The sequence below is a fragment of the Orbicella faveolata genome, unplaced genomic scaffold, assembly GCF_042242905.1.
Source record: "Orbicella faveolata isolate gen_17 unplaced genomic scaffold, um_ofav_v1 contig_24, whole genome shotgun sequence".
Classification (NCBI taxonomy): domain Eukaryota; kingdom Metazoa; phylum Cnidaria; class Anthozoa; order Scleractinia; family Merulinidae; genus Orbicella; species Orbicella faveolata.
In genome coordinates this window covers 4471126-4495547 of record NW_028301552.1, presented here as the reverse complement: position 1 = coordinate 4495547, position 24422 = coordinate 4471126, and the positions used below count along the sequence as shown (strand labels likewise).

General features: G+C 38.1%; 2 protein-coding genes and 2 long non-coding RNA genes across 5 annotated transcripts; 2 read left to right on the top strand and 2 right to left on the bottom strand.

Annotated features, from left to right (window-relative positions):
* Positions 1 to 2659: 2659 nt before the first annotated feature.
* LOC110056350 (COA8 family protein CBG23705, mitochondrial-like) lies at positions 2660 to 8559 on the bottom strand. The gene is made up of 6 exons (XM_020762817.2): positions 8351 to 8559; positions 8125 to 8250; positions 6982 to 7065; positions 6709 to 6760; positions 6018 to 6099; positions 2660 to 4126 (listed from the first exon to the last, which is right to left on the bottom strand). The coding sequence occupies exons 1-6, from the start codon at positions 8495 to 8497 to the stop codon at positions 4030 to 4032; spliced, it is 588 nt and encodes a 195-aa protein (XP_020618476.1). The 5' UTR covers positions 8498 to 8559; the 3' UTR covers positions 2660 to 4029.
* A 55-nt stretch (positions 8560 to 8614) lies between these two features.
* On the top strand, positions 8615 to 10999 carry LOC149110034 (uncharacterized). The gene is made up of 2 exons (XR_016208026.1): positions 8615 to 8703; positions 9326 to 10999. It is a non-coding gene; the product is annotated as an uncharacterized LOC149110034 (long non-coding RNA).
* Positions 11000 to 12098: 1099 nt separating this feature from the next.
* LOC149110033 (uncharacterized) lies at positions 12099 to 13699 on the bottom strand. 2 transcript variants are annotated; one of them, XR_016208025.1, is made up of 4 exons: positions 13545 to 13699; positions 12856 to 12909; positions 12494 to 12537; positions 12099 to 12324 (listed from the first exon to the last, which is right to left on the bottom strand). It is a non-coding gene; the product is annotated as an uncharacterized LOC149110033 (long non-coding RNA). The 2 variants fall into 2 exon arrangements; XR_016208024.1 differs by lacking the exon at positions 12494 to 12537 and having other exon boundaries at positions 13545 to 13690.
* Positions 13700 to 13714: 15 nt separating this feature from the next.
* On the top strand, positions 13715 to 23275 carry LOC149110032 (uncharacterized). Its single transcript, XM_089292174.1, has 8 exons — positions 13715 to 13816; positions 13904 to 13960; positions 14952 to 15044; positions 17710 to 17802; positions 18315 to 18343; positions 18508 to 18576; positions 22177 to 22275; positions 22553 to 23275. Exons 1-8 carry the CDS (start codon positions 13792 to 13794, stop codon positions 22601 to 22603), a joined length of 516 nt encoding a protein of 171 aa, XP_089148300.1. The 5' UTR covers positions 13715 to 13791; the 3' UTR covers positions 22604 to 23275.
* The last annotated feature ends 1147 nt before the right edge of the window (positions 23276 to 24422 follow it).

Here is a 24422-nt window from a genome sequence, read left to right as displayed (position 1 = left end):
AGTGGTTTACGCGGAGAGAAAAAACAGCTTTGAAGATGCAATGAAAGATTTCCGACTGGCCATTTTAGAACGTATGGTGAATGCTAAAAAACCGAACGGAGAACTGTTGTACCCCAGAATTCGCTGCTGCATCCGCCCAGGTTTCTTCCAGTACTTTTTCCAGGAAGACAAATCCTTCCGGATTGAAAATCACGTGTTCAAATGGGAAGGGGAGGTACCTTCGTCCAAAGAGGAACTGGCGTCCATTACCTCGAAGCTGAGTAATGAAGCTTTTCCCAAAGGAGTATCTCCCTGGTATTTTTGCTGTGTTCCAATAAACTATGGTGACCAGGGTTTTGCTGCAGTATTCAGAATGAGCCATAGCCTTGCTGATGGAGTTGCCTTAACAAAATTCCTGGTCAACCAATTACCAGATAAGTCCACTCCTCAAAAGGAGCCTGTAAAGTTCACAGCTTCCACAAGTAAGGCACTTCTACTGGCCAAAGCAGCATTAATTATACCGCGTTTCTTCATAAAATTATTTCTCTCATTTGCTGACCGATCCATCTTGCATGGGCCGAAGATCAGTGGAGCTAAAAAGGTTGCCTGGCACGAGGGATTTGAGTTTGAGTTAGTAAAACAAATTAAGACAGCTACAGGTACAACTGTCAATGATGTGTTGATGTCCTGCCTTTCTCGAGCAATCAGAAGGTACTTTCAGAGAAAAGGTGTGGAGAACCCTCCAGATTTTACTGCATCTGTTCCAGTGGACATCCGCTTGTCCACAGCCTCCAAGAAAGATTTAAGCTTTCAAAACAAGTTCTCACTGGTTTTCCTTAAACTTGCAGCAGCCACTGAGGATGTCCTGGAGCAACTGTACGAGACCAAAGCACGAATGGATGAATGTAAATTCTCTGGTGAATACCTAGCCATGGCAGCTATGATTATTCTGACAAATGAGCTCACCCCCGAATTTGTGGTTCGTAACATTAGCGACTTTATAGCCCAAAAATCAAGTTGTGTTTTATCAAACGTCCCTGGTCCACAGAATTTTCTCATGGTGAATGGCCAACGAGTCAAGTACATGGCATTCTGGCCTCCACAGCGCCACAATATTGCAGTAGGACTGTCTATATATTCCTACGCGGGCCAAGTTATTGTTGGAGTTCAGAGTGATGCTAGTTTGCTTCCAGATCCAGAGATAATCATTGAAGAGTTTGGAAATGCTTTGAAGGATTTGGCTGGTCGTGTTCTTCATAGCAATGAAACAACTGAACATGCTGTTCATTAATCAGAATCTCTGTGCTGGACGTCAGTTTCACTACATACATGTAAGCACTCGTACATGGCTTAACTTTATGAAGAATAGACGTTGTGTAATGTTTATGTCTTCCCTGATGGTACAGAAAATTTGTGTTTATGCCAGTATACATTGCTGGGGTAATTATACTGTAGTCTAGGACTGAGTCAGGTTCAAAAATTTAGGGTTTTCATTAACATAATGGTCAAGTAGAACTACTGCCATGTCTTCTTGCATGCTCAATTATTCCCCTCAGTTTATTTTATAATGATAAAAAGTATATATATAATGCCATTTCTAAGAAGAGCTCAATTGTGTTTTACAATAAAGAGGTGCACATACATCAAAAGAAATCATTGGTATAGTTTTAAGATTTAATAGAAACATTCCTCTCATGATGGTAACTGTAGCTCTGTGGAAATCCACATATTTTTCCTGATTGGTACTTGTTGGTCAGATTTCAACAATCTCGGGTCTCTTCTGAGCGAGAGAGGAGTTGAAGATCTGTGTATGCAGGCTAGATCATATTTTTATTTCACAATCAATACAGACCTGTGAAAAGAAATTCGGAGGGAAACTCACCTGAATTTTCCTAGCAACCTGCTCCATTCTTATAGAATGTAGGTTATCGTGTACCAGTATGTGCAAAGCTCACCATCAGTAGTGGAAATTGCATAATTTTCAATTGAAAAGACAGGACTGAAATTTCTAGTTTGAATACATCAGGCTTGATTGTTATGGCACTAAAACATGGGATTGGTTTTTGAAAAGCTTTTTAAAGGATTTCCACATCAAAGAATTATGAGAGTCAGAGCAGAGCATTATTAATACTAAATCGTAGTTCATGGTAGAAACTCTTCATTTAAGTATGATCCTCACTAATTTCTCTGTAGTGTCAGCATATACATAAGCATGTTTCACTCTCAACTTCTTTATTTCAGTTAATTTTCAAAAAGATCTTTTTACAGAATTTGTACTTAAAATATACTTTGAAATTAGCTCAGGATGGAAGCCCATTCGGAGGGTGACATATCACTTGATTAATTAAAAAGGAGTTGAGCAAAGATTTTTTCATGTTTTGAAATAAAATTAATCAATTTAGAAGACAAAAAGTATGGTAATACTTTTTGTAAAAGAATAAAGACAAGGACATGTGCAATATTGTGAATTGTATGACATTTTTTTTTTCCTTGAAAGAGAATTGTTTTTGTAAAAACATAGTTATTTTTTTTTGGATTTACAAGATGATGTTAGGTAAAATAATTATTTATTGATTACTAGAAAGTGAAGATTGAGTATTGTTAACTTGGCTATTATGGATTATATTTTTGCAAATCATCCTTGTAATGTATTATTGATCAAATGTCACCACAAAATTAATTAGTCATTTAATGCTTACAAATTTTATTCACATTTTTTCTTTTCATGAAAGAACTAATTAAACATGCCAAGGCAAGGTACAGAAATAGAGTAATCAGGGCTTTAATGTCTGTAACAGGGAAAAGTCCAGATATAAGCAGGTCCCTGTATAATGCAGGCTTTGACCATATGGCTAAATATCAGTAGAGAAACAATTAGTATAACAATAAATGTAACAGTATTTTCATTTATAGATCACAAGCTTATAATAAATAGTTGAATTCACTACACTGACTTTAATAATAAAACAACCTTGTTCTTGAGAACTCACTGTCGAGTGATAGAGATGTTCTACTTGAAGCTACATTCTCACAAGAATCAATGTTTATTAAGTTTATTAATTATTATCTAATAGATATTGTGACTACAGATGCAAACAAGAGATGTTGCAAGTACATGTACTTGAATTTTTAGCCAGCAAAAGCAGGCAGAGTTTTGACTTTTGTTTCATGCCACTGGTATTTCTTGGTGGCATGAAACAAGAACCAGAAATCCATCTGTGTTTGCAAGCTATTGAAAAATGTTGATTCTGACAAATGTACACCATTATTTAACATTTGTACATCATAAATTTCACGTAGACTGTTTTGTAAAAAATGGAAACCCTTTTAATTTAACATCCTCAAAATTAATTTCTTTTCCCAAAAAAGTTTTAGTCTCAGACTACAAATGTACTGCAACCAGCAAGCAGAATAAACTGAACAGATGTGAATTGAATGGCTGTCAAGCATTTTTTACAACCTCGAAATAACATTTAATTCTCACTGGAGTAAAAATTCCAGGGGTTAGACACCTGATGAGCAGTGACATCAATGAATATTCAAAGAGTAATCAACTGATTATTCATTGATTACTGGCAATGATCCATCAGTAATCGAAGCCCAATAACTTTGTGGCGTATCGATTACTCATCAGTGTCATTGATTACTCATTGATTACATTGATTAGCCATAGATATTATTGATTACTCATTGATGACCTATTGATTACTTATCAACTATCATTCTGCACTAATATTACAAATTTCTTGCTTTTTTGTACCAATATTTTCTTAATTCTTTTATCTGTGTTTTACTTGTTTGTCCTTCATAACAGGTGTTCTTGTTTACGTAATTACGCCGACACTAAAGGCCAAACAACATACCAGCATATCGAAACATGTAGATCAGTAATTTTGTGGCTTATTGATTACTCATTGATCATTGGCAATAATCAATGACTAATCAACTGATTACCCATTGATTACCTATCAATTACTCACTGATGTCATCAATTAGATACCCCCGGAAAATTGTTCACCAGCCATCTTTAACTATAACAATTTTTGTGGACTATCTTGATCTCTTTGGAATGATTTTACTGAAGAATCTTGAGGTTGAGACTTGCAATCCTGTCCACAGCAAATGAAAATTCCTACGATACCAAGCTCTGTTTGACAAACAGAAATTCAGCAGTTAAAATATTGTTTCTTTAAGAAGCATCAACTGCCCAAAGGCCATGCTATCTATATCTAACATAACATGATATGGTTTGAATGACTCCATTCAATATTACTTTTACAGTTTTCAAAAGCACAAATTAAAGTGGAGCTCCTGATTACAATAGGTTAACCTTGGCTTCAGCTTACGATCCAATCAAAAACCAGAACTTAGCATGTGCTCAATTTCACAATATGGTCACAATATGGTCATGTGATACTGGTCAGCAGATACCTTGTTTTGACAGGTGTCAATTGACTAAATCATGGATGTCTCGCTTAGTCTGTTAAGCACAACGAGAGAGAAGCTGGGAGCAAGAAGCGCAGAAAAGCAGGATGTAACTCTCATCCCCAGATTATGGGCAGCTTTTTTTCTCTAGTGCATTTTTTTTCAATTCATGGTCGAGGACTAAGCAAAAGAGGAACTGTTCATGGTCTATATTTGTTGGCCAGGCACTATGTTTTCACAGTGTCTCCCTAGCCAGGAGTACAAATGGGTATCAGTGAACATGCAATGGGATAACAACCATTCCTATTGTATGAAAAGATTCAAACCAGGGACACCATTATTGATGAGCCAGCTGGCTTCTCTAATCCAAGTGTACTCAGTGTATATGTTGTGGCTCAATTTTAACCTTTGATATAATATAATATTTTGTTTTAGTGTACAGTCTACGTACATGTAATATACTATAATTTACATGAAACAAGAGAAAAAACAAATTGTAGCGAGGGTATTATTGAGCCACAAAATATACTTCCTCGTCAGATTTTTGCAGAACATTATTTTTGTAAGCTGCAACACCAGTTTCGAACAAACATTTTGGTAAAGCGATGCACCTTACCAAGTCTTTACAATTAATTAATCATAAATATTACGGAGGAGGCAGCGTGGCTCGGTCATGCTTGTAAATAGCCAACTGGTCTGCCTCCCACCGGTTGGGATTTTTAAGCCTATTACATTTAGTTGATATATTTGTTTCCTTCATTTAAAGTGACATGCCTGTGAACTAGCTAGGTGTAGCTAAGCGCATTGACCACTATAAACAACAACATTTGAACATTTGAACATTTGAATATTTTCAACAAAAAAGTTAGCGAAATTAATAAATGACATTCCGACATTGTCCGATATCATTGTCAAGTAAATGTGTAGGTTAGTTTTTGCATTATAAGAGGATCTACAATTATGCACATAAGATTGCAAAATACATTAGGTGACAAGAAAACAAGAAAAAGTGAGTATTAGAAAAGTATACTTAATTAAACAAACAATTTTGCTCTGACTGAGTCTGACTGAGTACTGAGTCCTGGCTTAAGTTCTCTGATATATAACATTTCATACATCAGGCAGTCAAGTTTACTCCTTCATTTCTTTTAGATGGTAAAATGGTCTTTGAGGTTCCTTGGCTCCATATCAGGGAGCACAACACCACCACAACGGTAACAAGAACGTCACCAAACAAAAGGTCTAATGATCAAAACAATGGCTGTGCACATGCGAGCAAAACAATAGCTGCACGTTATAAATCTTTGTACATTTCTTTGCCATCCTCTGCAAAATAACAATGTGAAATGACCAAGTTCTGCCTCATCTACTGAACGTGGACAATGAAGGCTAATTTTTAGTATTTCCATTAGGAATTTAACACTCTCATTGCATATGTAGCCTGAGCACATTTTAGAGTCATTGGCGCACCAAGCAGATCTAGCAAATCACGAATTTCGCTGGTAAAATATAAATTCATGTTTTACTAGCCGTCATCCTCCGCGGTGGCAGCAGCGCTGCTTAAACTCCCTATTGTGTGATACATGAACAGTCAGTGTAGTCTTGATTATTACCTGAGATACTGAGAATGAACTCTGTAGTTACCATCTAAGAAGTCTCTGTAAAATTTTGACAATTCATCAGCTAACTCCTTATCTAAAAAGAAAAAGAAAACACATTACACAAACAAGACTCCCTAGAAGATCGGCACTCAACATCACACACTGAAATAATTTTACTATTGTAACTACTGGTATATATTGAAATGATCGCCTAGCACGGTGTATATGTTTGCCTGTTAGAAGGCTTCCAAATGAGGTAGAGGAGAAAAAATATATTTTTGACAAGCAGAGCAAGATAAGTCTGGATTATTGCACCTGTTCAAAGGCCACTTATATCAATTAATAATTGTTATTATTATAAATTATTATTAATCACTCTCTAAAACTTGGGCAGCTATTACTCTCAACATCCACTATAATAATATTACTATACCACTATCAATTGGATAACTACAAACCAACCTAGTAACCAATCAGTCTGGCCAAGGTTGTTTGAGGCTGGATAACGCTATCCACCGGATAAAACGCTATCCAGTGGTTAAGTCTTTACAAAACAAACCACGCTATCGGCTGGATAGTGATTGATCTGGTAAATAGTGTTATCCACCTTTTGAACAATCTGGGCCTGGTGGATACTCATACATGAAGCATTATCCAACTTTATGACAGCCAGGAGCTGCTGTTTAACTGATGGCCAACTTACTTGTGTCAGTTTCCAGGTTCCTTGGTCTCAACTGGAGGTATGCCTTTTTTGACTAGAAAATAACAGGACAAAAGTTATCAACATCTGTAACTTCCTTACAGCAACAAGTCCAGATAAGCAGGTGAAGAAGTATACTGCATACTGTATATATCCTCTTTATTTGATCACCAAAGAAACAAACTACAGCAACTACAGAAAACTACAGTAATTTGTGACTTTTCTGTGCTTCTCTTTAAGCCAGTGGTTTGACACCTACATGTAAGATGACCTAACCTTACTGAATTTTTCATTTTGTTTTTCCCAGAAATCCTGGTGCCAAGTATTCAATTCTTGTTGCTGTTCTCTGAAGTATTTTTCCTGAAAAATAAAATTGAATATGTTCAAATTGGTCAGTCTTCTTTGTTTCAGTAACAAAATGCATACAATTATCTACTATACAGAGTATTGAAAGGGTGATCCCAAAAATTTATCAAATAATCAAATAATACAAGTTCATTAGTGAATGGGCATTCCATTCAATATCTGCACCCCCCCCCCCCGCCCCCCTATTGAGGCCCTCTGAATTTTGTCCCCTCAGAAAAGTAAGATCAAAGTGCTGACATACTTCCCCCCTCAGATTTTATTAAAAGATCAAAGGCACTGACACAGATGCCCCCTTAGAAATTCCCGTTACAGACCCCCTCCCCTCCCCCTCAGATTTCCGAGTACCTCATTAGGGGTATAAAATGTTTAAGCAAGCAACCGGAACAATGATCCTGCTGGTATACGTTGGATCAATAGTGATCTAATCGGATTTAGGATCAATTGATCCTAATGGTCTGAACATCCGCGAAGAAACATATTAATTGTTTCCATTTGTTTTCTTTTATTATGTTCTTTTATCATGTTATTTTATTTTACCGTATGCTTATCTTCAGTTTACACTATCAATTACTTTTGTGTATTTCCGGTATTACGTAAATATCGGCTACATAAAAACACGCACCAATGTAAAATCTTCCATTGTACCTGAAGAAGGCTGGTTTGGCCAACCGAAATATAGTACACCTTCAAAAAATCATTCTACGTTGTGTCGGTTTTTGCTTTTGTATTCCTCATTAGGGGGTGGTGGTGGTGATAAAAAAATGGAATGGTGCATTGCACTGGGTGGTCACTTTGGTCTTGGTTGGACAACATCCAATCAAAAACTGCACTAAATTAACTTTAGATAGAGTACCATGATAAACAGACAGACAGACAGACAGACAACCTTCATTTAAGCACAATTAAAACTAAAGCTCAGTAACTAATGGAGTTGTGCAAAAACATAATAAAATTAAAATGAAAGTAACTTCGTACAAAGTACATAAATGATAAATACAGTTCATCTGTATCAGTTCTGACTTTTGATATACGGTCGTATGACTCAAGACTTACTTGCTTAGTTTCGTCCTTCGACTTTGCATAGATGATTTTTCTTATGTTCGATCTGTAGTCTCGGGGACCCACCAAGTTAAACTTGCTACGACATGGGGGTCCAGAAGTTGAGGTACTCCTAGGAGCCTTAAAATCGTAATGATATAAGCTTAACAATAACTCACAGCTTTGCAAATTATCCTACGTGAAGTCCTAAGCTTACATAACCGCAAGCCCAGCTTTATACCTGATGTCCCTTGTCAAAACCAGTTTCACGGCTGTTACTCTCCCATCTTTTAGGCAAAACAAAAGATCGATATAAAAGGTTCCTTTTCGCACAAAGTTGTATTAAAGCGTTATTTCTATGAACCACTTTCATCCAGGTTGAAACCATATACGGAACTAGACAACCAAGAAGAGTCAGAGCTTGAGGGTTGTGCCTAAATCCTACCGCTCAGAAGGACAACCGAGGAGTACTAGGAACGAGTTTCCGAGTCGAGCAGTTTTCGGAAATTGTCGGCTATTCCAATATGGCGGACTATACCAATCATATAAATATGCGAATTGCCAGTGGTAAAACTATGTTGATCAACAAGACAAGTACGTTTTTATTCACCTGACAAGTTAAGAATAATGTGTAGAGAGTAAAGCAGTGAGTTGTTCGGCAAATGCTGTATATTTCTTTGGATCTCTTCCCGTCTAGTTCGTAAACCGTAAATTTGTACGCCAGCTAACACACTGTAGACGTCTTTGACTTATGATAGGCACAAACGTTTTTAAATACGTCGTTCCTTCAGGACGAATTTATTTATTGATTTGGCGGATCCCCGAATTCAAACTTCCTTTGCCTTGTCCCTCTGGCCGGTAGGATCTTGGAAATACTACCGTCCAGAGGGACAGCTTATGTACAAGGTACTTGGACTTAAGTGCATGCACATTTTTATTTGTAGAATAGTTTGATACATTGCTCTTTAGCCTTACACTACGCTAGATTATCACTCTACAGTAACATTTCAGTTTTTTGTGATCTTGTCCCTCTGGCCGGTAGGATCTTGAAAATACTACCGGCCATAGGGACAGCTTGTGTACAAGATAATTGGACTTAAGTTCTTGCACAGTTTCATTTGTACAATAGTTTGATACATTGCTCTTAAGTTTTATACTAGACTAGAATCACTCTACAGTTGAATCTTTTCAGTTTTCTGTGATCTTGTCCCTCTAGCCAGTAGGATCTTGAAAATACTACCGGCCAGAGGGACAGCTGCTTGTGTATAAGGTAATTGGAGTCAAGTCCATGCACAGTTTTATTTGTACAAATTAGCTTGATACATTGCTCTTTAGTCTTACACTACTCTAGAATCACTCTTCAGTAATATTTTCAGTTTTCTGTGATCTTGTCCCTCTGGCCAGTAGGATCTTGAAAATACTACTAGCCAGGGGGACAGCTTGTGTATAAGGTAATTGGACTTAAGTCCATGCTCAGTTTTATTTGTAGAATAGTTTGATAGATTGGTCTTTAGTCTTACACTACACTAGATTATCTCTCTACAGTAACATTTTCAGTTTTCTGTGATCTTGTCCCTCTGGCCGGTAGGATCTTGAAAATACTACCGGCCAGAGGGACAGCTTGTGTACAAGATAATTGGACTTAAGTTCTTGCACAGTTTCATTTGTACAATAGTTTGATACATTGCTCTTAAGTTTTATACTAGACTAGAATCACTCTACAGTTGAATCTTTTCAGTTTTCTGTGATCTTGTCCCTCTAGCCAGTAGGATCTTGAAAATACTACCGGCCAGAGGGACAGCTGCTTGTGTATAAGGTAATTGGAGTCAAGTCCATGCACAGTTTTATTTGTACAGATTAGCTTGATACATTGCTCTTTAGTCTTACACTACTCTACAATCACTCTGCAGTAATATTTTCAGTTTTCTGTGATCTTGTCCCTCTGGCTGGTAGGATCTTGAAAATACTACCGGCCAGAGGGGCAGCTTGTGTATAAGGTAATTGGACTGAAGTTCATGGTGTCTGTAAAAGTCTATTCATGCTCTGTTGCCATTGCAATAATTCTCAATCAATGAACATGACAGTATCAGTGTGGAATCTTAAGTTGAACGATGGATCTAGAGTGTTTATTTAGTGAGGGAAACTGATATATATATGTGTACAACTGATTAAGGAAGTATGGAGATGAATCCTTTTCAGGCAAAATTAATATTTTACTATTGATGAGAACTTTTGAGTTCTTTTGAATGTACATTCCTTTAGTTTGGTAGCATTTGCTGTGAGATCTGCATTTGCATCACTTCATGGAGAGAGGGAATGTCATACTGGAAAATGAGACAAAGAGAATTTCTGCAAGAAAGTGTTATGAATAGGAGATGTGTAGTTGGTATCCATGTAGTTTGGTTTAAATTGATTTTCCATTACTTTGTCATGCAATGAGAAGTGTTGATACTTGCTTTTGATTCAAAGTACCCAGTTGAAATTAGGAGTTTGTCCCCTGCTGAGATGCTCTGGAAACTAAACATAGATAATACCAATGAATTTAAAATATATCACCAGCACAAGTGATCAGTTCAGGTAAAGATGAACACTTTGATTTGAATTAACTCAAGCCAAGCTGATTATTTAAAGAGACATGGTAATTGATAGAATATGGTATTTGCACAGCTTACCATACAGACAAAGACACCACAATCATAATCATTCTTTTGCTTAGGTGTATCCTATGTATAGGGATTCAATTAAAATGTGTAAAAAAATGTTCAGTCAAAAGAGCCCGAGCTTGTGTGGACTAAGTGCAGACAAAGAGCCTGGCACATTTATATTACCATAAATCTAACTAACTGGCATATATCTAACTGACGCCATCGCTGCCATGTTGGATGACCATTAATAAAAGAATTAGCTTAGTTCATTGTTCTTGTCATCCAACATGGCCGCCAGAGTCTTTGTCACTTGAATTTTCTGCCTATTTCGTGCCAATTTCATCACGTGCAATTTACATTGTCTGAGACTAGTTACTGGGGGTGGGAGATCATTAACTCTGTTACCTACACCATAAGGACCCCTATAAGCTTTCTAATGCAACTGTAGCTCTATCTGTTCCATTTATAATTGTTTTGTGTGCTGACTAAAAAATTTAATCGCATTCAATTAAGCTGTTGTTTAACAATTTTTTTTTTTTGGGGGGGGGGGGAGGGGGGCGAAAGGGGGTCAGAACCTTCCAGTTCTCCTGCTTCCCATACCTTTATCTCTTGACTCCCGCCCTCCTCCATTTTGCCCTGTCCCCTGTAAATAAGAACACTCAAAACACATACTTATCATTTAGCTGCACAATCTTTTGGACTTTCTTTTCCTTTTTTCCTTTGTTTTCAGCCTTGCTCCTCTAGCTCTTCACGTCTTTTGACAGTTTAAATGACAACATTTTATGACCTATGATATAACCACTGTAAAAGGGTTTCCAATTTTACCAGAAGTTGGCGTCAGTTTTTCAATCCAAGGGCAGATTTAATTTTTCCTTCAGTCCAGAACTCTCAAGATAAGCTAAATGTAAGTCAAAAAACATTTGATGATTCCCTCCTTCGTAGAACTCCCACTTCCCACCCTTTCCTCTCCTGCCTCCTGCCCCCTATTCTTCTGGGGCTCCCGCCCCCCTGCCTGCCCCCCTCCCCCAATTTTACTCATGGGTGCACAAATATGCAAACTGAGCATACTATTCAATCTGCTTAATTTTTAGGGTAACCGGGGTTACACTTATTAACTATTTACACTTATTTACACTTGTTACTTAGAAAGCCTCATTTTAGAAGTGACTTTGCGGGATACAGGCTTAATAAATATGAAGGAAATATACTAGAAATTTTGCAATGAGAGTGGCTTTGTGAGTATGTCAGGTCAGTGTCCTTTAAGCAACACGTTTTGGTTAAAGGATTTCTTTAAACCTATTTTGTTTAAAGGTAAACACCATTCACAAAAAAAGACAATAGAAGGACATTTTCGTTACTTTAATTAGTGTTTATTCCATAAACAGATAGTCTTACAATGCTAAGGAACAGTATCTAACTCTTTAAGTTTAACAATCCTCCTGAAGAAATTCCTCTATCCTTACACAGAGTATGTAAGTCACAAAATAATATATTAAATATTGATGTACACAACTTGAGCCCACTGGACATGTCAGAAATGTGTCCTAGTACTGCCTGGCACTCTGTTTCACTTGGAGTGAATGCAAAATAAGTTTTATTAAGGCATTGAAATCAAGTGTCTGATAACCTTCATATAAATGGGAATCCTCAATATTCTAGCCTGCTTTACGACTTAAGCAATAAGAGCAATTATCAAACTATTGTACAATAAAACTGTGCATGGACTTGACTCCAATTACCTTACACACAAGCTGTCCATCTGTCTGGTAGTATTTTCAAGATCCTACCAGCCAGAGAGACAAGATCACAGAAAACTGAAAATATTTAACTGTAGAGTCATTCTAGTGTGGTATAAAACTAAAGAACAATGTTTCAAACTATTCTACAAATAAAACTGCGCATGCACTTCAATCCAATTACCTTATACACAAGCTGTCCCTCTGGCTGGTAGTATTTTCAAGATCCTACCGGCCAGAGGGACAAGATCAGAGAAAACTAAAAATATTACTGTAGAGTGATTCTAGTGTAGTGTAAGACTAAAGAGCAATGTATCAAGCTAATTTGTACAAATAAAACTGTGCATGGACTTGACTCCAATTACCTTATACACAAGCAGCTGTCCCTCTGGCCGGTAGTATTTTCAAGATCCTATTGGCTAGAGGGACAAGATCACAGAAAACTGAAAATATTACTGTAGAGTGATTCTCGTGTAGTGTAAGACTAAAAAGCAATGTATCAAGCTATTGTACAAATAAAACTGTGCATGCACTTCAGTCCAATTTAACCTTATACACAAGCAGCTGTCCCTCTGGCCGGTAGTATTTTCAAGATCCTACCGGCTAGAGGGACAAGATCACAGAAAACTGAAAAGATTCAACTGTAGAGTGATTCTAGTCTAGTATAAAACTTAAGAGCAATGTATGAAACTATTGTACAAATTAAACTGTGCATGCACTTCAGTCCAAGTACCTTATACATAAGCTGTCTCTCTGGACGGTAGTATTTCCAAGATCCTACCGGCCAGAGGGACAAGGCAAAGGAAGTTTGAATTCGGGGATCCGCTGAATCAATAAAAAAATTCGTCCTGAAGGAACGACGTATTTAAAAACGTTTGTGCCTATTATAAGTCAAAGACGTCTACAGTGTAATGTGTTAGCCGGCGTCCAAATTTACGGTTTACGAACTAGACGGGAATCTTTAGATCCAAAGAAATATACAGCATTTGCCGAACAACTCACTGCTTTACTCTCTACACATTATTCTTAACTTGTCAGGTGAATAAAAACGTACTTGTCTTGTTGATCAACATAGTTTTACCACTGGCAATTCACATATTTATGTGATTGGTATAGTCCGCCATATTGGAATGGCCGACAATTTCCGAAAACTGCTCGACTCGGAAACTCGCTCCTAGTACTCCTCGGTTGTCCTTCTGGGCGGTAGGATTTAGGCACAACCGAGCTTGAGGGTAACAAGGCCAGGCTACCAAGCCTACGGCAACCGCTGTCCAAGAGCCGCAGACGCAACATCCTTCAAAATGGCGGAAAGAGAGGGTTTTGAAGGTTATGATATTTTCAGCGTGTTTTTTGGCTTCATTGATTTTATTTTAGCTATTATTCCCAGTAAAATAAACGCTCTTCATCTTATAGAAGAAAGCAGGAAAGCAAGAGAAGGTCGCGAAGAGAAAGAGATCTCACGCAGTCGAGGTATGCTATCTCCAATTCTTATACGCAGCCAAGTGAGCCAAGTTATGTTACGTTCAAACTGTGCCTAAAAGTATAAAATTCGTATCTGGAGCATTCAAGCTTGAAATACGTTTTCTATAAGTTTGTTAACTTAATGTGGCACGTGACCGTGGGAGAATATTGTTGGCAGAATCGGATTGCCCAACAATGTAGGTTCATCACTTTTCGGGCAACCCTTAGGCATTCGACATTTTGAATTTTTGGTTAATTAAAATCCCATCCTCCGGGTCAAAAGAGGTGTTTAATACCCCACCTTTGGGTCATAGTAGGCGTTCAAATGCCCCTAGTTACCCCTGGAACTGTCACCCACTTTCAATCGGGTGATAAGTTGTTATTTAACTGGCAACGAGTTTCTTTGTGTAAAACTGACAACAGTAATAACAAGTAAGCTTAACCAATGATTTATATTTAACAATTAGACCTGTGGCCCTTTAGGACGAAGGGTCTAATTGTTTTAGTATCACCCAACTAGTCGGACAGAAAAGGCAGTGATAAAGTTAGCAAATGCAAGTTGAAGGAATATTTATTTGGGAATAAAATGAAAGAAAGTGCCATGCTCAATTGTGCCAATTTTTCTACTCAAGGACTATAGTAATAGTAGTCCTCTAGTAGCGTAGCCAATTAAAATACAGGATTTGCATTAGTGCTCTAGTTGGGTGAGTCTAAATGGTCTTAGTATAAATCTACTGGCGTTCTATCATGAATGCCGTGCTCTGACTGGCTACGTTACTCACTATCTATTCTGGGATAGATAGTGAGTAGCGTGCGCTTGTTAACAAAATGAAGGGCGCTTTTTGGCGTTTTCGAAGTGTCTGTTAAGAGGATTTAGATAAAGTCTTGAATGACTGGTAGATCTATACTAAAACAATTAGATTATTCCCTCTCGATGTCTATCACGGGATAGAAATCTCAACTCATAATCAAATTGTCTAATATATGGATTGTTTCACAGCTAAAAAGAAAAGGAAGAGAAAACACAACAGCCAATCCAGAGAAAATTCTTCTTCATCAAGTTCTTCAAGTAGAAGCAGGTCACCTTTGAGAGGTATCAAAAATGTAATTTTCATCTCACAACAGCAAAACATTTGGAGTTCTTTATGAACACTGATTACCAAGAAAAATACTTACGGAGTGGAATACGTGGAGTGTTGAAAATGCAGAGTGTAGAAAATGCGGAGTGTGAAAATGAGGAGTGTGGAAAGTGCTGGGTGTGGAAAATGACGAGTGTGGAAAGTGCGGAGTGTAGAAATTGTGTAGAAAATTTCAATTTCCCATTTCAATTTCCATGTCCATGCTGAGTGTGGAAAATGTGGCGTATGTAAACTCTTGCAAATTGGATATCTTATGGTCGAGGCCGAAGGGAATAAAGTTGAAGTACTCGTACTCCATCATTATTGCCAAAGGTTTTGAACAAACACCAATAAATTGCGTAATGTTTGGATGGCTCAAGCTTTTAAGCATTTTTGCTTCCTTAGCAATGTTCCCTAAGTGAGAATCTCCCTCTCCAAAAAATCCCTAGACAACAACAACTTTGCCATTAGGAATGTAATTTCCTTTCATGACTGACCCAAAACTTCCCTTGCCAATCTCGTCTTTATCCTTAACGTCACTTCAGACAAAGTTGGATAGGCCTTCAAAGTAACCTTTTGAGAGCGATTTAGTCCCAGCAAGTGGTATTTTGAAAGCCATGATGACCTTCAATTATGGCAATCTGGCGCTCAGGTACGCAGACATTAATGAGGGCTTAAAAGCACGTGGGAAACAACTACAATGGCTTATTACTTAAAATAATGTAACACAAATATGAAACCACTACGGATGCGGTGACATGCTCGCAAAAAAATCTCGTCAGCTACCACACAACATCATGGTCAAGCATGTGGATCGGCGTGTAGTATGCAGGGACGACAACACAGGGGCATTAGTGTACAGTGCAGACTTTACCAACACCTATTACCGTTCTAACCCTGCGCATCTTAAAATGCAATGATGCATTTAAAGAAAATTAAAGAACATTTAAATTTTCTACACATTTTCCACACTCCGCACTTTCCACACTGTGCACTTTCCACACTCCACACTTTCCCCACGCATTTTCTACACTCCGCATTTTCTACACTCCGCATTTTCTACACTCCGCATTTTCTACACTCCGCATTTTCCACACTCCACATTTTCTACACTCCGCACTCTGCACTCCGCACTCCGCACTGCACGTATTCCACCGAACCGGAAATGACTGTCAAATATGTGAACGGTCGGTTGCACTAATTAAAATCAAATTGCTGTGGTGTTAGTTTTGAGTGTTTCACCAATTACATGACAAGAAAAGCTAATGGGATGACCTCCCTGGTGAGTTACATGAACCAGAATTCGAGTTATTGGGGTAAATTTTTATCAAGGGAAACAAAATTCAGTTCGAGTTAGCGGGGAATTCGAATTATTCAAGTTCGAGTTAAACAAGTTAACATGACTGAAAAGTGCAGTCAAATCCAAGGAAAATGGGACTTAGTGGGAGAGTTCGAGTTATCCGAGTTTGAGTTACCGGGGTTCTATTGTATGTAAAAAAATAGAAGGGCTGCAGCCAGGATGAATCATAGTAAAAGGTAAAAATGTTCTCTGGCTAAAAGTATACAAAATACAAGCTTTTGACAGTCTTAACTACAGTCTTAAGGACGGTGCCTACTTTTGTTAGGGCACACGTTCTGCGCATCACGCAAGGCATGGTTTAAGCGCCACGCGCACGCTGGGTTGACATGACGCAATCAACTACACTACCAAGTACACGACTAAATTGAAAGCAAAATTTTCCTACTGTGACCAAATCAAGTTTAATGAACCTGTACTTAAACCAGGAACACCAGAACAGCAGCACATCACTAACCACTAACTGTTAACGTCTTCCAGCTGAAAAACTACCTGTTATCTGTCGAAAATTATACTGAAATCCAACTGTAAACATGTACCTACAGATGGCGTAGTGCGCACGCAAAACAAGTGCGAGATACGCAAATGTTTTACTTACTGGGGAGGTGTCAGGAAAAACTGTAACAGCCACCGTAAAAAGTTTAAAAAAGGATCAATAACTTTAAAAAATGCGTGGTTACCCCTATATTTTATGTTATGAAATGGAAGTGGCAAGCCTATTCAGCAGGTGATTAGTTTCTGGTTGTGAGCAAAAGATATTTAGACTGTATTTTAGCTGAAACAGAGGAAGGCTGTCAGATGCTAAAAGTGCTGTTGCAACGATTTTGTTATTAAAAACATACCAAAAATGGTTTTTATGTTACCATTTACCATGTAGTTTTCAGATCTTTATAAATGTGTTTGCTTTTCTATATGTAAAGGTAAATTCTAAAGAAAGCTGTGAAGAAATATCCTCTCCTTCTATTTTCAGAAAAATGCTGATGTCAGCATTTTTGTTGAGATTCAAGGCTAATTATCTCGAAAAAATGCGTGGCTACCCGCTTTTTTCTTTGTGGATTCCGATAGCCATTGCAAAGATCTACTTTTTCCGCAAGGTCCTAATCTGGCGCAAAAACCTTTGTATTTAGTAGGCACTGTCCTTAAAACAGATCTTTCACCCATTCAATGACTGTAGTTAAGACAGTTGAAAGCTTATGTTTTTTATACATGCATACTTTTAGCCAGAGAACGTTATCAAATTTTACCTGTATTGAAATGTGGATATGCCATGATTATCGTTCCAGAGAAACGCAAAAAAAGAAGAAAACAATCAAGCAGCAGTTCACCTAGTGATGCTAATGGCAACTCTTCTAGCTCCTCAGAAACAGACTCTTCAGGTAAATCAGGGGTTTTATTAAGGCCCGGGCACCCTGCAGATTGACCAGCTGTGAGGACATCTTTGCCATCTGGTTTGACCATCTTGTGGAAAGTTTGTTTTTTAAAAGAACAGTTCAAATAGTTTTGCCTGCTTGTGTAAAGCAGTTGCCCTCCTGTTGAAAAAGTTAATTAAGCCCCTGGGTGAAGTATGTTGCCACTGTAGATTAGCCAAACCCTCCCTGACTACCCTAAAGAAATGTGCAGGCAGACAATACTGAATAGAGTAACTAACAGACTTATTGAGCACAGGGGACACTTTCATGACATGTTTCAGTTCTTTTTATTCATTTATTAAACTAGCACAATGAATAATTTGAATACAAATAGATCTTCTGAAAGTAAAATTAATGCAAGGTTTATAAGCATTTTGAACTAAAAAGAAACTGGCAAAGCAGTTTGTGTCATGTAAAGTTTGCAGTTATGTAGTTTGTTTAAAAAATTATTTCCTCACTAACTTATGTCGACTTTTCAGTGGACAGAAAGAAAAGGAAGAAGAAAAAGGTATGTTTTCTATTGGCAAGTCTCTCTGTACAAATTTCATATTACGCACTCCATGATGTATGCCATTAGTATGTATACATATCTTCTGGTGTTTCCATAAAACTATGTTCATATAATATAAAATTATATATTTTGTTTTGTTTTAAACAATATTTTCTTTCCAGAAAAAGAAAAGCAAAAAGAGGACAAAGAAGAAAACAGATGAAGCGCCAGGACCCGTTCAACTCTCAAAGGTTTGTAGTCCGAGAAGCAGTAAACGGATGATCGCTTGCCGTGTAGAACTCTGTTGCTTTCAAACAATATATCCAAGTAACGAGCCAGAAAATTCCATACTACTAATACATATTTGGCTTTTAGTTTATTCCGAGAGCAGATGATAGGTGAATGAGTTCAGAATTCCCCATCTTGGCCTCATTCCCAAGATAATCCCTTTCAAGTTATTTCTAGACAACTTCCCGGGGGGGAGGGGGGGGGGAGGTGAGGGTACAGAAATAGCCAATTCTTTGAAGGGGATTTTGCTCACGTGGACAGCCCAAACGCGTTTACACGCACTTTTCATCCTCCACGGAGACATCCATGCAACGCGCGTTATAATATCATCCGCCGAAGAACTGGACACCATGTGTAAGAATTGACATCAGAAAAGACTTCAGATGGATTTACCATTTGCATGGGTAATTAACTCTTTTGCCTGTCGTCTTCTCTTGTTTATCCAGTCATATTTTAAAACACTTTTCGAGGAAATTAAAAAATATCACGGACCTTCAAAACTAACCTAAAGCCCAGGTAAAACGTTGAGCTTCACGAGGCAAACTAAATTACAATTTGAATTGATCCAAACAGGTAAGGCTTAACCATTGGGTCAAACGTCGAACTTAATTCAAATTTAGATCGACCAACACGTTCTATCAACGTCTAACTTATCATGAACTTAATTCGCTCAGTTTAGTTCGTCCCATGTGAAGGTCGACGTTTGGCCTGGGCCAAAATTTCTGCCTTGAAGACTTCATCAGTGCATAATTAGACTTTTAGCCTTTCTTAACCTCATACATTTAGTTCTTAAGAGCAGCTTCGCCTAAATATCAACTAGACTTGGAAATAGCGAAAAAATCGAATTTCTTCAAACTCGCCCAGAATGAAGCCCTACGGGCACTAGTTACAAAAATATCGTTTTAAGTTCGATAAATCCAAAAAAAAAATTTTCCGCAATTTTTTCGTTTCGATGCCCCAAATCGGCCAAAATCCATCGAAAATGAGCGGCATATTCAGAGGCTCGTAAACTCAAAAGTAAAAATCTTCATTACAAACTGATTGCACGTCGTATTTGTACTTCCTTTTTTGTCTATTTAGAGCTAAATAGATCGTGATTTGATTAGAACTGAAATATTTGACGAATTTTCTAAATTAACGACCCAAGACAGCTTTACAAGAGGTCTACATTTAGCCTATTTTCAAATGCTAAAAAGGCGTTCTGGTACACGATTTTTCCCAAAACGACTAGTTTGGTGTGAAAGAGCATTCTTTCTTCTTCAAATTAGTGAAATAAAATTTTTGGGTAAATAAAATCGCGAGCGCTGAGATAGCGAACTACGCGAATCGAACGCGAATCGGTCACGCCAAAACAGTGCAGACCGTGCAGACTGCAGACACTCGTTTGGGCTTTTCATTGTGACTCCTTTTTTTGGGTCTAGTTACAAAATAGTGTTAAATATATCTGAAAGTTTGTCATTTATCCACAAGCTGCACAAGCGCAGTATTTGACTTTTGATTCAATAGACAAACGCGTACAAGACTTTGTACGGGAAACTTACTCAGTCTGCACGGTCTGCAGTGTTTTGGCGTGACCGATACTACGCAGTATTCGAACGTGACAGTAACTACTGAGTGAACAAAGTAGAATCAAGCACTTTTGAAAGGTAATGGAGCTTGACTCTAGCTTCTAACTGTTCATGAAGACAGCCAATTTCACTTTACAGTTTTGGGGATTGTTTATTTTGGGGTTGCCCATGGAAACTGTCAGTGGAGTTAAGTGAGTTTTACGACAAACATGCGGTCGGCATGTGCATGGAATTTAAGCTAATTTATAGCGGCGGGCAGGTCACGGAACATTAAACATTTCTTCTTTTAGAGGTTTTCAAATCTGGATCCTGCTTCTTTTGAAGGTTAATCCAAGAAGACGACTCTTCTACTAATATAAATATTCAGGTAAGTATCGGCTAACATACTTCAAGTTTGCAAATTTCACTGGAATTCGTTAACGGTCATTGACTTCAATTCTCAGCAAACAAAGCTATTGTGTCAAAATGCGCCCTTTAGCTCCTTTTTTGACCATGTAAGATTTCATATCTGGAAATAGTTTCTTGCAATCATGGTTTCGGAGAGATATCACTAGAAATTGTTTCAAAATAACGAAGCGTTTGCTTTTCTTCCGGGTTTTCTTGCAGTAATCGGTTTCGTTACGCTCGGGTCAAAGGTCACGTTTTCAGGAAGAAGTGCTGCATTTAGTTCGCTACCTCAGCGCTCGCGATTTTATTTACCCAAAAATTTTATTTCACTAATTTGAAGAAGAAAGAATGCTCTTTCACACCAAACTAGTCGTTTTGGGAAAAGCCGTGTACCAGAACGCCTTTTTAGCATTTGAAAATAGGCTAAATGTAGACCTCTTGTAAAGCTGTCTTGGGTCGTTAATTTAGAAAATTCGTCAAATATTTCAGTTCTAATCAAATCACGATCTATTTAGCTCTAAATAGACAAAAAAGGAAGTACAAATACGACGTGCAATCAGTTTGTAATGAAGATTTTTACTTTTGAGTTTACGAGCCTCTGAATATGCCGCTCATTTTCGATGGATTTTGGCCGATTTGGGGCATCGAAACGAAAAAATTGCGGAAAAAATTTTTTTTGGATTTATCGAACTTAAAACGATATTTTTGTAACTAGTGCCCGTAGGGCTTCATTCTGGGCGAGTTTGAAGAAATTCGATTTTTTCGCTATTTCCAAGTCTAGTTGATATTTAGGCGAAGCTGCTCTTAAGTCGTAAAAGAGGATTTATAAACGAAAGTATATTGAATTACTAAAGGTGTAGAGATGACCACGAATACACTTTGCTCGGACACCTTAATTGTCTTGTCTGTTTCATCTTCACTGTAGCTCAAGGAGATTTTTCATTCACTGTTGAGTGCATTCTTTGTTACGCGTGTTAACCCTTTGAATACCAAACTTTCGCCAAAAAAATTCCGTTTTTAACCGTTTAGTTAGGTTTTTTTGGCTGCCATGACGCTAAATAAATCTACGTTTTGCTAAGAAAGCTTTTTTTTTTTTACCAAAAGGAGAGATTTTTCGAGGATTACGTACAAAATTGAGCAATATTTCAATTTCGGGCATGCGCATAAGCCAAAATTTGGACTTTTTTTTGCCATTACCCGTTCTAGATTTTGTTTCTTGCCCCTTTCCTCTCTTTTTTTCTCGGCCCTTTAACTCTGGCTACCTTTTGCGTTGCATGTTCTTTCTGGCTGCCGTGAAAAGTTGTATGTTAATTACGCCTAGAAATGGACCTTGATTGATAATAGGCACAGTGGACCATTTTACCACTGTTTTTGCACCAAAACTGAGAACGTTGTTTTTCGATTTGCGACGTCGGAATGTCGTCGATATCTAAACCTGACCATTGTACGGAAAGGCCTGGCCTAAGTCTACTATCTGCTTATCAAGAATATCTGATGACAGTTAAATTGATGACGTCACAAGTGGTGCAAATAGCACGACCATAAATTACGCGTATATGCGTAATTGATATTCAAATGGTTAATCGTGTTGCAATTCTAATTTTGCAGTTCATGAAAGAACGAAGACAAAAAGAAGAAGCCCATAGAAGCGCAGTGTCTGGCAAGAAGATCAAACTCAAAATAAAAAAGTCAAGCAAGGACAAGGAGGTTAATATTAATCTTTTGTATTTTTTCAACAACGTCGTCGATCTGTTGGGAATTTCTATTCACATTCTACAGCTACATGTATACACTAAGTGGAGAAGGGGTGGGGACGGAACCACCCGTCCCCCTCATGAAATATCAGTGAGCGTAGAAAGGTTGCTAAGTATCGTTGCCATCTTGTGATTAGAGAATAAACAGGAGACCCTTCAAGTGCAGATTTGCCAGTAGTTGAAAACGAGCAAGGCTAAATTTTGAACCTTTTTTCGTTTTTGTCTTTCAGCGTGAAAAGAACCGCAAAGAATTGCTTCATTTCTTGAATCAGACTTTATAGAACGGAATTTCATTGAACATTTTACGGTGAATTGAAACAATTCAACATCAGCATTACTGGTCAAGGAAAGTTCAAGCAAGTTTAAAATGGAATCGCTTCCACGAAGTCTACAGTAGGCAATGTCATCAGAGTTTCCAGAAAGCTATGCCAGAAAGGAAACGGACTTCGGGTGAAATGACTGCTTTTTATCCTATTCAGTAAAACCACTTCTCCAGTTTGAAAAGCACCAAAAGGTCGAATAAACGAGAACGAGAGAGTCGAAGAGAGCCTTGCGGAGAGAAGATCGATGAATCAGCTTTTTCACGACCCTCGTCAATTTGATCAGCGCCGAGACACACGAGCGGAGAACAAACGTACGAGAGTTGACTTCTGCCAAACGAGCGAAAACTCTGGCGTCGTTTTTCATCAAATTTTGAGCAAGTTAATTTCGATAGGAGCACGTCAAATCGGATCACAGTTCCGTTGGTAGATAAATGAAAGCGAGCATTTGAACTAGTATTTTCAATTCTCATCTCTTCTGGGCCGGCATCAAGTACAGTAGCTAACCCTGATTCATTTTTTCTGAATCTATTAAAAACTTTGCCCACTGAATAACCTAAAAATACTATGATTTAATTCCCCTTACATTGTCAGGCAAACAGGCAACGAGAATAAAGAAAATCTTCAACTACAGTTGAACTGTAACGGTGTTAAGTATGGTGCACATTAACTCTCTTGTCGGAGGCGCGGTGGCCTCATGGTTAGTACGCTTATCCAAGGATCGAGCGGTCCGGGTTCGAACCCTGGCCTGGGACATGGCGTTGTGTTCTTGTGTTCTCACAGTGCCTCTCTCCCTCCACCCAAGTTTATCAGTAATTATTGGGTACAGGCGAACTTTATACTGGGGGGAACCAAGAGAAAATGAGGGCACATTTTCTCTTGGGGGAACCCTGTGATCCTAGTTAGTAGAGGGGACTAGTCGCTTCATGCTACAGAAAGCGGGATAAGCTCTGGCCTGATGGGCCACTTGGCTCATATGCAGACTTTACCTTCCTACATTAACTCTCTCTTGAGCGCAAATGAACCATTTTTGTGCAGATTAGTAATAGTTTGTTTTCTGCGAACTCTCTTGCTTAAACACCAGGGGCGTTCATTTAAAACTCTACGTTGTAAACCCAAATACGGTATCTAGCGTAATTAAGAACAGTCTTTATTTTAACCTGTTCCGTGTATTTATCGAAAGTTTTCACGTAGTCTCTCAATTGTAGCTTTGCTTATTAAACACTTTAGCACTTTAGCACAAGCGACACCGTAGAGAGCCATGCAGTTTGTAAAAGGCCCTGCTGGAAAACGAGAAAATAGAACTAGCATTGATTTTTTTTTTTCCAAAATTGTTTCTTTGGTGCGCAAACGAGAGAATATTTGAATCGGTACCAAAAGTTTTCTTCTTCATTGTTTCTTGGTTTCAAAACTGCGACGTAGAAATTTGAAAACGCAGCTTTATTTCTGCGCTTTGGCTTAACGTCCACATCAGCTCGTCATGAAAACGGAGCTTTTCGAAAACGCTCTTCAAACTGGAGGAATTTGAAAACGCCGGCTTTGCGTTTTACAGGTGTGGACGGAAAACATTTTGAAAACGAAGCTTTTCGAAAACGATTGCTTCATGATAATCATGTGACTTCAATTCCCTACCCGAGTTTTCCTCATACACAATTTAAATTCAAAATGACCGGTGATTGTTGCGTTTTCAAATTTCTCCGGCGTAGTGTGGAGGAGACCTGAGATTCGTTTCCGCAAGTTAGAAAGTTAAGTTTGGTGTGCGCGCATCTGGCTAACACAA